We start from the raw sequence: 13371 nt of genomic DNA, 5'->3' as shown, positions 1-13371 counted from the left end.
GAATGGAGGAGAAATATATTGTAGCCACACTACATGTGAGAAATACCCAACTGAGATCAGTCTCAATGTGCTACTAAACACTACACTGGGGGCGCCTGGGTGGCTCAGTCGTTAAACGTCTGCCTTCGACTCAGGTCATGATCCCAGGGTCCTGGGATCGAGCCCCGCCTCGGGCTCCCTGCTCTGCGGGAGGCCTGCTTCTCCCTCTCCCTCTGTCTGCTGCTCCCCCTGCTTGCGCTGTCAAATAAGTAAGTCTTTTAATAAATAAATAAACACTACACTGTAGCATTCAAATTTTTAAAATCCAACATTTTCTGGCCACATACCACTTCCTTACCCACTGCCCACCACACAGAACTCTACCCCAGAGAACACCATACATACTTGTCCCCAAAAGCACGAAAATGTGTCCCCACCCGTGTAAACCGACAGCGATTTCCACAACACACGAGGGATCAATTTGCATTATAAGAAATACCTAGCAAGTGTCAGGAAATCTGTCATGTTTGCTATTTCAGTCGCTTGCAGCTCTGAGTTTCACCCAGAGGCCATTCCATAGTGAGATGGAGAGTAAGCACAAAGATAACTCTACAGTCCCACATGCCCCTCCTTCAGGGAGCAGACCCAATGGTCATCATACACTAATTTAATCATCAAGGCCACTACTGCTTTCAGATCAGTGTCTCAGGCTGAGTCATTCCAACTTGCTAGCATGAGAATCACAGACAGTGGCCGGTTGGCGGGGGGCGGGGTGCCCTTTACCGAAGTCAATGGTACAGACCGGTGCGCAGGATATTTATACATGTGACAGCCCATCTGACTCCAAAAAGCAACTTGTGGCAAAATGGAGAGCAAAGGTTTATGGCTGATCCCACTCTTACCCAGCCCCATATGGTAGCCACATCTTCAGGTGGGAGAGACAAATGGGGTTAAGCAGCAATCTGATTCCGGCAGGTGGTACGTGAGTCCAAACGAACAAACAAAAACCCAAAAAAAAAAACAAAACAAAAAACCCCAAAACCCAAAAAAGGTTACTGATCCTTGTTCTTTATTGTTGTTGAAGTTTACAATTCCAGTAAGCTCAAAACTGTCCTGAACATGGGCAGGACTTTGCTGCTCTTAGTTTTTTCTAGATAAGTATAGTCTGCTTTGAGATATGGCCAGCATTCCGTGTAGAACATGCTAACTTTATGGTTCTTGAATACACAAAGGAGTCCACCCTACCCCTAATGCTATAAGCTACCCTCAATTCTCTAATGCTGTTTTTGTGTTTGAGGCACAATGTCAATGTGGACTTTGGAGATTTTGAAGATACACATTTGCACCCACAGTCCCTTGGTCACCCTTCCCATGTTGTTACTGTTTGAATGTCGAGAGTCACCATCTTGATCACGGTCTTTCACACTCTCATGAAAATGCATTCATTTTGAATGTCGTAAACACACGGTCTTTCTCTGGCACCAGCCTGACGCTACCCTTTGGCCTCTTCCCTTTTATTCCCAGCAGGTTGTACCCTGGTCTACACATGTCATAAGATCTGTTCAGCCCAGCTTTCCATCCCATGACATGTGGCAAAATAGGTTTAGTGTCTCCATCAATCAGAATTCAGTAGCACACGCTGGGGGAGGGTGGGAGGTGGCATACCAGTTGAGAACCAGTTTCCTGGGTCTTGGAAAAGAGCCATCAGGCAAGAGTTGGAAAATAAGTTGGTCTTGTCTGTCTCTGACTACTTTAGTCTCCTTGCTCTTCTAATCATCTCTGTTCACTGTCACCTGGCCATTCCAGACTCAACATTGTTAGGTCTCAGGTAAAAAATCTCGTCATTCTCACATCCCTGAGGAAATGTATTCCACTCCCAATCCTTGGGTCTCCATCTTCCAGGCCTAACTAGAACCATGACAGTGTCACTAAGCCGTTATTCCAGTGCCCAGGGCCACTGCATTCTCTGACGGAAGTGCCTTCTCTTCCTCATGTGATTCTTCCTCTGAACTTTTGGGAGCACCTAGCCCTGGGCAAGGTAATATCTCTATTAGGCCAGAAGAGCAAGTTGGGGATTTTTGGAAAACGTTAAGTACAAATATAATAATGCTCTAAAAAAGGCTAATTTTGACAATAACTTCTTTTAGTTCTTCTTTAGCTTTATTAGGACTTTCTCATCAAATTACAAATAGAGAACTTAGAATACTCACATATACCATGTAGCTTGATTTTTTAAAGTTTTTTCTAGTTCGTTTTTTTTAAATGCTTTAGACTTTGATTTTGAAAGATCGAGCTGCTTTTCTTTCCTCAAAGGAATAGCAATGTGCTGTTGCCTCCACCCTCCATGTGACATTTCAACTTAGGAACATATGGGGGAAGAAATGAAAATTGTCATTACTGTTCAAAATGACAAGAGGAAAAGACAGTTTTAAAATCAACTTTGAATCAAAATAATTTAATTATTATTGTTTGATAATCTCTAAACGTTGTTAAATATCTTCCATTAGAGATTTGCTGTGTGAAAAAGAAATTGTACATTTTCTTTTTTTTTTTTTAAGATTTTATTTTTATTTATTTGACAGAGAGAGACACAGCGAGAGAGGGAACACAAGCAGGGGGAGTGGGAGAGGGAGAAGCAGGCTTCCCGCGGAGCAGGGAGCCCGATGCAGGGCTCGATCCCAGGACCCTGGGATCATGACCTGAGCCGAAGGCAGACGCTTAACTGACTGAGCCACCCAGGAGCCCCCATACCACATTTTCTTAAGATGAAATAAATTTCAACTGACTACTTACAAGACAATTATAAATTATATAGCTTTTGAAAGAAACCAAGAGTCCAATGTAGGAACTGATCCACTTTCTCTGTTCACATTTATTCAGATTAGGTGAAAATCCAATAGAATGTTTCATTGGGGATTTTGGTTTTGCTTTCAACAATACGTAGTTAATATTCAGTAGTTAGCGAGTTAATTTAATGGATGAACATGAATGGACAGCTAATTGCAAAAGCCAACACTTGCATGGCACCTACTGCATGCCTGGCATTGTTCTAAGCACTATTAACACATCTTAACTCATTTAATCCTCACAGAGCCACCAAAAGATAGACCACTATTGTTCATGCATGAAAAGAATCTGAGATGCAGAGAGATGAACTAAACTATATCACACAATAAGTCTGTGAAAGGGCCAGGATTTACTCCCAGGAAGTTTTATTAAATACTATGCTTTAGTGCCAGAGTGAGTTACTATGACTTGTCCCACCAAGGATCCTCCTCCCTGGATAATATGATGGGTTTTCATAAGAGAGGATAGATGAGAATGGCAGAGAACATAAGAGGACATGAATAAAGGCACAGAAAGTTGAAATGATCTGCTTACAATGACTCAGTGAAGCAAGCACATTCGTAAGTATTATAGTAAGTATTATAGTTCCTGCCATTGTGACTTTAGTTTCCTGCTGACAAAACACCCTCTTTCAGCTGCAATTTCTAGACTCTTTGAAATGATTACCAACCAGAAGTAAGTTTTATGGAACCAGGAACCAGAAGAGGATGTACTCAGAATGCAGGTGCACAATACCATATGTAATAGGCACTGCCTAGGGGGCCAAACTTTCTTTCACCTTTGGTGCTATTAAAGGCTTGAAGTATAATGAGTGGGTGAAGGAAGGATAAATATGGCTTAACACCCACCCAATAAAAAGTCTTGTTACCAACTCACTCCTCCCAGTTCACCACTGTCTGGGACAAGCAAAGAATCCAGCCCTGGCTGAGGGTGACGGACCCACAGTAATGGTGGACACTATTATTGTTCCTGATACTGTCACTGTGGATACTGGTAGTCTTAGTCCAAAGAATCTTTATTGCCTTTGCTTTGGTTAGAAATAAAGGGCTGAAGGGGGCGCCTGGGTGGCTCAGTCGGTGAAGCGTCTGCCTTCGGCTCAGGCCCTGATCTCAAGGTCCTGGGGTTGAGCTCTGCATCAGGCTCCCTCCTCAGCAGGGAGTCTGCTTCTCCCTCTCCCTCTGCCTGTCTCCCCAGCTTGTGTGCTCTTGCACTCTCTCTTTCCCTCTCTGAAATAAATAAATAAAATCTTTAAAAAAAAAAAGGAAAGAAAGGGCTGAAGAACAGACCCCTGTATGAGCAGGCTTCTCCACACACTAATGTCAGGTGTTTGTGTTGGACAATTAAAGCCCACATTTCCTTCTCTGAAAACAGCCTGTCTCATGCTCAGATATGACCTAATGCTTCATCTGTGACATGTCACAATCATTTTCAAGGATTTCTATTAAATTCCAGAATCAAAAAGGTAATGGAGAACTGATTCATTAAGTCCTTTCTTTTCCCTGTCCCTTTATATGATTTGTTTTCTGAAACGACAGAGAGAAATAATAATTATTTGTTTGAAGGCTGTATCCAGACTCTAAATTACAAAACAGGACTTATAATCTTAGAGGATAATGATCTGTCCACCTGTAGATTTATACAGACTTCTTTGGAGAAGACTGACAAGTAGGGGACTTTTTTAGAATTAAGTTTGTCTTATATTGCGCCCAATAATTCAAAGCTACTCAGAGTATTTTCCTGAGTCAGGAGCCTTGAAATGAAAATGCCACAACTGTCAGCGAGAACGATGAGTGAGATCAATACAAACTGCCACAGTTGGGGAGGGGAGGAGGGGCGTTAATGTAGCACTCTTGTCTGCAAAAGACTGCATCTTCAGAGGACGTTCCAATACTGGACTAATGTGCCTGTAGAAGAACTGAGTGACCCTCTCCCCCTGGAGGGAGGGGTGAGAACCTTGGGGTTTTGTTTGTTGCAAAGTGTTTCACAAATCATAACACCAGGACCTAAAACCTTAAGGCAGGGGGGCACCTGGGTGGTTCAGTTGGTTGAGCGTCTGGCTCTTGATTTCAGCTCAGGTCATGATCTCAGGGTCCTGGGATCAAACCCTGCCTGGGGCTCCGCACTCAGTGGGGACTCTACTTGAGGATTCTCTCCTCCCTCCTCCACCCTTCCCCCCAACAATAAATAAATCTTTAAAAAAAAAAAACCTAAAAAATCATAATGCAAGACTTAACTCCCCTCTCATGATCAGGTTTCCCATAGCCATTTACACTGCTTTTATTATTTCTTTGGTGGGCGTAGTTGTGGCAAAGTATAAAACTATTGAATGTATGGATAATTTCGGTTGTGTTGGCAAGGCTGTGCCGTACACTGCAGGAATCATGATTTGGCTGTGCATAGATTTATACTGACTTCTTTACAGAGGACTGACAAGTAGGGGACTTTTAAAAAGATTAGTCTGTCTTAGGTTGCACCCAATAATTCAGAATATTAAACTGAGGTCCCATTTTTTCAGTCCCAACACACTATCTAAATTTCCTTTTCATTGTTAAGTATATGATTACCATAAAGACCATTTTTCCTCACCCACCCCCAAAGCAGTTCAAATAACAAAAGCAAGACGTTTAAGGGCATTGTTTCTCCTGCTTTCATATGTAGCCTTTAACATGAGTTGTTTGGGTTTACGCAAGGGTCAGAAATGCATTCTTTTCATAATGTTCTACAAGACAGACTCATAGAAGTGCCTTCTTTTTATAGTGTTCCACAAAATAGACTTATTAACTTTGCTATTATTTCTAACTGATACTTCTAAATGGATACAGTCCATCAAAGTCTCTCTGGTAAAAGGGCATATTAAGTGTGGCAGGAAGCTCCAGTGTTAGTGCTGAAGGGGCCCATGCATTCAGCTCGTCTCTCCTCTGCATAGCTAAGATGACCTACTTGGCCACTGATACTCAGACACCTTTCATTTATCGTAGAGTTCTGGTGAGGAGGATCCTCTAGCCGAACCAAGACCATCCACCAAGAGTTCTGCGGTTAAATGTGATTCCAAACTTCCAGCAATTGACCAAACATCAGTCAAACAGAAACATAAAAGTACCATGACTCCAAGGAAGGTGGAGAAAGCAGGCCCCAGCAAACCCTCTTCAGGTGAGTGGCTGAGTTACTGAAACTCACAAAATCTAAAATCCCAGTATTATAGGTAATGACAACAGTCAGACTGGTGGTATTGGTTACACCTAGTGTTCTCCAAAGGGTGAACTCAGGCTTTGGAGGGTCCAATGATCTTATGCAAATGGTAAAATTCATTTCGGGGTAGAAGAGCAGGTCAAGGAGGTGTGAATTATGTAGAGTAACTGTTCCCACTGCCCATATTTCTGACCAATCATTGGCTTTGTGTGGCACTTGCCTAGAATTGGCATTTTTTCATCTTCTTCACCCTTCTGGGGGGAGGGGGATAAAGGCATTTGGCCCCAGGTATCAAATTTTATGACTCAAGTGAGAGCATGAAGAGAAGCTTCCAAAAGCATCTGAACACCATAATTTATAGCCAAGAAAGAGTAATAAAGTCCTCCAATTCTGGGGTTGTCCTCTCGGGGAGAAAAGGGGCTTGATAAATCCTCCCTTTTGTGCAATTTGGTAAATAATTCACTCTTTAGCTGCCTTTGAAGCGGAGACCAGTCCTCTGCTTGAGGCAGGAGTTATTTAATAGTATCCAGAAAGAGGATAAATTCAAGTGAAAGCGTAGAGTCCCTCGGGCTCATCCCCATCAAAGCCAACATATGGAGGACAAACTGGATTCCTCCAGAATGGGACTTCGAAGTTGGGGTAACTAGGCAGAAAGGTCTGCCTTCTGCTTGCAGTAGAATGGAAACAATCCAAATTAACTGCCGAGGAATTTGTAAATAGTGTGCAATTCATTTAAATACAAATCACAACTACTTTCTAATCCTAAATAGCTCTTGTCATGCAACCACCCGTCCAGTGAAGTCTTAATGCATTTTTAGAAAATGGCAGCTTTCCCTCAGATTAACCACCCACATTTTGTTGCTTTAATGAAGTTAAAAAAAAAACCAATTGACTTCCGAAATGACGTCCTTCCAAGCAAAGCCCGAACTCTCTTTCCTTATTTACTTAGGGGAAAGTATCGTCAATAGTTAACAATTTCTCATTCTGAAAATTTTTAGTAGGAAGTATGTTTTTAATTCAGCTGTTTAAGAATGGAATAGAGCAGATAAGATCATTCCCTAAATATTTCAAAATACATGTTGTAATTTATTGAATTGGGGATGTTTTTAATAGAAAAAAATTGTATTTAAATTCAAATAATGCAATTCCATTCACTCAATATAATCTCTAGCCTTCTTACTAAAACTGGGTAGCTATTCGCATGGGCTGCTTCGTCATCTGTGGAGAAAAATCATTAGGATGTACAGTTGAGGGCCATGAGATGATTTTGGTCTGTGTGATTAATACAGATGCTTTTCTGACTGACCAAACTTCGTATGGAACGTACAACACTGACAAAAGGAAGAATTAATTCACTTTACACTCTATAAAACATCATGTTTGAAGAGTTACTAGCCTGGAAAACACCAAGGTTTAGGCAAGAGAGCCAAGTTGGCAGAAAGATATCTATTTCATCAAATGAGGGATGTTACTTGTAGTAAAAGGTTTTAAAAAGCACCGGCTTTATCATCCTACTAGGACCCTAGACCATGTCCAAGATCCATGCAGGCAGGAGCTGGACTGGGCCCCGGCTGTCCAGCGAGGCTAGCAGTCCTGGTGATTGATGCCAGTTGCCACAGAAGCCGAAGCACTTGTGCAGCGAACCGTGTTCGCGAAGCTGGCCAAAAGCAAAGCGTTGGTGTGTTGAGATCCACTCATTTTACATGTGTAGATGCACCCTCAGAGTTCCTTAATTAGCACAGTGAAATGAGAGCCCAGAGACATGGTGAGAATTTAAGCGGAGTCTTTTCAGGAAAAGTCTAGTTGAGTGGCGCTAGCAGCTCAGGGGAAAAAAAAAAAACAAAAAAAAACGAATACCCTGCTGTTGGAGAAAAAGAAGATTTGGGGCCTGAATTATCTGGACACATTGATCCAATCTACCAGGTAAATTCACAGGTTCTTGCTTTTCTTCACCTCTGCAGAGAAATAGTTTCCTAAAGCTTTCTGGGGGTAATCCAAAGTCGGCAGTGAATCACCAAAACTCTTCCCATTTCAGAACTGGGATTCTGTGCAGAATTGAAGCATCAAACCCAGTGAAATCCCTTTGCAACATCTGTGTGATAGGCTAACCTTCCCCCACTGAGCTTTGCTAGACTTTTCCTGAATACAATAATATAGCTGGGAAATGTGGCCTGCCTTACATGCAAATCTGTGTAATGATAACCCATGATATAAAGGAGGTTTTCCTTATATCTATGGGAACTACCATCTAGAATTTAGGCTATTTACAATATAGGAACCAATGGTGCCCTCTACAAATAGATTTATAACTGAGAAGGTGTGAGATTTTCACTGGTCTTCACACTCTATTAGAAGGAATCCACACATTTTAAATTAAGTTCATATCTTCCACGGAACTGTTGCTAAGTGAGTTGGCTTGTGGTTCTCCATGCTGTCTCCCTCCATGTAGTGTTGAGCAAGTGCTTTAGAGTCAAAATGCTTGGATGAGCATCTGGGCCCCATTTCTTATTTGCTGTGTGGCTTTTGGGCAACTGACTTCTCTGTGCCTCAGCTTCCTCATCTGTAAAGTGGGGGGTGAAAACAGATCCTACCCGCTGGGACTGCTGTAAAGATTCAATGATAAAACGTATCCTCAGCCATTAGAATGGTGCCCGATACCATAAGCACTTGGTAAATTACAGCATTATGATCTCTAGGATGGGAGAACTGTATTCACGAGAGAATGAACTAGAAACCCTTGTTTTCTTTGTCTTAATGTTGTCCCCCCTCCCCACAATCTTTTTCCCCTTTACCAAAAATCAGAGTTGTATTTTTAAAATCCTGATATAAATGCAGGTACAGACACTTTTACTACACCCTGAATTTCCAAAGCAAAACACAAAAGGGGAAAAAAATGAATAATCAGAAAGCATTCACCAAGCCAGAGATTTGCTTTATCTCCAAAAAGACTTGGAAAATTCAGGCAGTGAGTCAAGACCCAGCTGTGTCTGATGTGCGATGGATTCAGAAATCCTATTTCATGATCAAGGTGAACACAGATACAGGGCGGGAGAGAAGCAGTTACATATTTTTACTTCAGAATTCTGTCTGGATCCGTGAGAAGCAGAGCAGTCTGCAGGCCCAGGGAATGCTGGGGGACAGAGAAGCGAAGGGAGCTACCGTGGCCTCCAACTCCTGGACTCCTGCCTGCATCCAAGACTCCGCCCAGCCATAGCCTGACTTGTAAAGGAGCCACCTCTCCTTTCCAGAACCCACAGAGGCATCCAAAGGCCATTGTGCTGTGGGGTTCCGGCGCCTGGAGCCCTGCAGACCTCTCTGCCTCAGTGCCAGGCACACGGGAAATGAGTGTGCCCTCTCCTGTCACCTAGAGCTTGGGCACCGTCTCCTAGTTATGTGCCAGGAAAATGGATCTGGATGGAGTCATGGAGCCTGCTTCCAAAACCTTGCCCTTTAAAACAAAGCCAAGTGTTCTGAAATTATCCTCACTTATTACTGAGTTCAATGTTAGTCATTACCAGATTCACATTTTTAGGAGTAGCAAAACCTATTCAGCTTTATAATGGCTTATTGTGAAGATGTATTCTTGTAAAGCTAAGAAACAGCAGTGAATTCAGATTTAAAAAGATAAACATCTAACATAACTATGATCTTTTTTGAGTTGGGAAATATTTATTTGAAGGGTAGCCTGGAAGAGAAATTTGGGGCAAATCCCAAATCTTCATCACTTACCTTGCAAATAAATCCTGTTGAAGATTTTCTCGAAAGGCCAAGAATAATGAATTTCCAGGCGTGTCCACTGGTGTCCCAACAACTTTCCAAGCCATCTGCCCAAGTAAGAAAACAAGCAACATAAGTGAATGCTCCCACTTCTATAGAGAGAATCAATTCTCAGTCGTTTATGGTAATGCTTCTGAGACCAGTGGGGCTCAGGGACGTCACAGAGTCCAGAATTTGAAGTCCTGGTTCAGAATCCTCCTGGTCTATCACTTTATAGCCCTATAAATGTGAGCTGGCAACTTCTCTGAACTCAGTTTCCTTATCAGTAAAATCGAGTTTATTACCTATCTCACCAGGTAGACAGGAAGATTAAAATCTTGGGGAGAGCCTAAGCCTTAGGTAAAGCTCAGTCCCCAATCCTCCCTCTGCTTATGAAGCCTACTCCCGCCACCACCCACTGCTCCAGGGTTGCCATCTTTTTATAAGCCGCTCAACCAAAGCCATTTTAATTTGAGATATACGAGAGGTTATAACTATTATAAAAAATTTTAGGGGTGCCTGGCTGGCTCAGTCAGAAGATCATGCAACTCTTGATCTTGGGGCCATGAGTTGGATGTAGAGATTACATAAATAAGTAAATAATAAACTTAAAAAATGTTAACTATCTGATTATCAATGAGGTCATCCACTTATCCGGTACTTCTGGGATGTTAGCAAATCTATCCAATCGGCCCTGCTGTCCCAAGGAGGAGGATACCAGGATGCATTAATTTCCTCATCCATCACCCATTCATTCTGCACTTTAGCATTCTGCTCACTACATGCTTACCTGCCAGGTGCTGCATGGGTACTGGGGACACCGAAATAATAAACAGGACCTGCCCTCCAGGGGCTCACAGCTTAGCGGGAGGGCAGGACACCAACATGTCCCTACAAAGGTAAGTTCCACGAGCTTGTGGGCAGGGACAAGTGGGGTGAAATTCCTAAAGCACGGGAGATGTAACCAGGGGGAAAGGCAAGAATGATGTGCCCCACAGGAGGTACGAAGTATGCGAAGCATGGAGGAGAGACAAAGAAGAGGGGGAAAGACAGACACACATCGAAGAATGGCAAGTCGTCTAGGGCCTTGGGCCTTGCAGCGTCCCCAGACTAGAGCAGAGGCATCACTTGAGAGCTTGTTAGAAATGCAGAACCTCAGGTCCCAGCCCAGATTTACTGAACCTGAACTTGCCTTTAATAAGATCTCTGGGATATTTGTATGCACACTTGAGTTTGAGAAACTCTGCTTTAGGAAGTATAGAGTATAAAGCAGACACCCTACAGGTAGGCAAGGACCAGGTCCCCAAGGGCCTTGCATGTCAAGCAGAAGGCACTGAAGCCTCAGCCAGGGAGGGGATCTAAGTGGGAAGCAATGCAATCCAACTGGCATTTTAAAAAGCAGACTGTAGCATGGAAAGGGGGCTCGTGGAGGGTGAGGGCAGTCTGACAGGCTGAGACACCAGGCAAACTGTAGGTGCAGTGCACCCAGAAACAAGAAGGACTGGGCCTGGAGTAACAGCAGAGGGGACGGGGGAAGGACTGGGCTTGAGGATGTTCAAGGAAGTACACCTGGCAGAACTTGGTGACCCCTGGGTGTGAGGATAAGGAAAAAGGAGGAACTAAAGAGAAGCTGGAGTTCTGGCCCGGAAAACTAGGCCAGTGAAGGATGCCTTTGCCAAGGCTGAGAAAGCAAGAAGAGAGTGGGTCCCATTCCGTGAGTGTTGTCTCTGAGGGGCAGGCACGCTGGCCAGAAGGAAACGCCAGGAAGCACCTAAGGATCCAGGTCTGTGGCTCAGCAGAGAGCTCCTGGCCGCCAGCAGGAATCCAAGGGCCTGGAGTGCAAGGGGGCTGAAAAGTGTCTTCCCAGAGAGAGTGTGTGGAGCAAGCAGATAAGATGTGGAGAAAGGACAGAAGGACAAGACAACCACAGAGAAACGATGTGAAAAGTAGGAGCTGTTCCAGGAGCCTAGGGAGACATTTGGAAATGAAGGAACAGATAATCACGTCAAATCCTACAGAGGATACAATAAGGACTGAAACACCCCCCCCCCCCAATTATACTGGAGGTAATGGTTTTCAACTGGATGGTTCGAATGATGGCATTTTAGAATTGGAACTGATTTTCTGCTGCACTCTTTCCCAAATTTCTCTGATGAGAAGTATCAGCAGGGAGGTAACTGATTAAAATACACATTCCTGGTTCCCATTCCTGACCCAGAGCGTCAGAATCTCTCAGAATCTCCAATAAAGCCGCCTGCAAAACCACGTCTTTAACAAGTACTACAGGTGACTGTCATCACAGAGGTTTGGACACCGTCTCAGAGCCTTGCTTCTAGAACTTTAAAGTTGATGAGAGATACCTGGGGACTTTGATAAGCTGCAGGTTCTGATTCGGTAGGTTTGGGTGGGCCGAGATTCTGCATTTTGAGAAGCTCCCAGGGAACATCCATGCTGGTGGTTGAAGGACCACCCTTGGAGGATCAAGGCTAGAGAAAACACCTGTCTCATTTTGCAGATGAGGAAACAGGTTTCAAGAAGGTAAGCAGTTGATCCAAGGTGACCCAGCTGGTTCGTGGCAGAGCTGAGAGATTTGTCACGCACGAGGGGGTCTCTCTGGATCGTGACTCCATCAGGTGCCCACACTCAGCCTCCAGCAAGGTTGGCAGATTAAGTGTGAGGTTAGCGAACAAATCATTAACTTCACTTGGACGCCTCCCTCGTCCACCTGCTTCTTCCCCGCCTTGGTCCCTCTCCCTTTCCACGATCCCACCAGGATCTCTCGGCTTCTTTCTCTTTTCCCAAGCCTCCTCTCGGTAGCAGAAAAGCCAGATTAGGGCATGACCGCCACCTCCTCCTGCGGACAGCTGGAGGACTGGTGGGGGGAGAGTCTTACCTAGGTGAGACCCTGCCAGCCACCGTATGTTGCTGCCAGCACAGCTAATTAGACTGGCTGTGGGAGAGGAGAAGGGACCCAGCGCTTCCACGCAGGAACATGGTGGGGAAAGAACTTTCTTGTGTCTGGCAGGGACGCCAGAGACTATTGGCTGGAAGAGGGTGTGATGATGAGGCCATGTCCCTCAGTTAACTCTTCAGTGACTCTGAGATCCAAGACTGCTGCTGCCCTAGGACACCTGGACACACCAGCCCCGAAGAACACTTTTTGAGTTCTGATTCATTCACAGGCTTTTTTATGTCCTTTCCCACCGTGAGTGCTGCTTCCTGACTGCTCTTTTTCTTTTGTGCAGGTGACAGCAGCGAGCACCCCCTGTTCTGTGTTGAATATTCCCCTTACTGCTCCGTCTTTGCCTTCTCCCCCGTCCGGCAGCCCAATTCCAATTACTGCTGCCTCCTCCTGCCACTCGTGCCACCTGCCTCCCCGGCGGCCCAGGTCCCCTCCCCCCACCTCCCCCCGGGGCCCGTGCCCTCCTTCATGAGCCCGCCTTCCTGGTCCCCGGGGCCCGTGCCCGAGTCCCCGGCCACCCTGTGCTACTTCCCCGTCTCCTGCCCCACCCCGGCGGAGACCCCTGTGCTGTGCCTGCCGGGCCCCAGGAGGCCCAGTAAAATTTACCTGGTGTGGTAAGTCGCCCTTGGCCAGGCACA

The 13371-nt window shown here is 44.7% G+C and overlaps 1 protein-coding gene across 1 annotated transcript in view; it reads left to right on the top strand.

The window, feature by feature from the left end:
• The window catches only part of MARCHF10 (membrane associated ring-CH-type finger 10), a 71897-nt gene that overhangs the window by 24351 nt on the left and 34175 nt on the right, over window positions 1-13371 (top strand). Inside the window, exon 3 of the mRNA XM_032429967.1 lies at window positions 5805-5976. Coding sequence (XP_032285858.1) covers window positions 5805-5976 — 172 coding nt within the window. The remainder of the gene's footprint in view (window positions 1-5804; window positions 5977-13371) is intronic.

The sequence above is a fragment of the Phoca vitulina genome, unplaced genomic scaffold (assembly GCF_004348235.1).
Source record: "Phoca vitulina isolate PV1807 unplaced genomic scaffold, GSC_HSeal_1.0 scaffold41, whole genome shotgun sequence".
NCBI classification, from domain to species: domain Eukaryota; kingdom Metazoa; phylum Chordata; class Mammalia; order Carnivora; family Phocidae; genus Phoca; species Phoca vitulina.
Note: the sequence above shows the minus strand (reverse complement) of the source record. Positions and strands in the feature narration are given on the sequence as shown.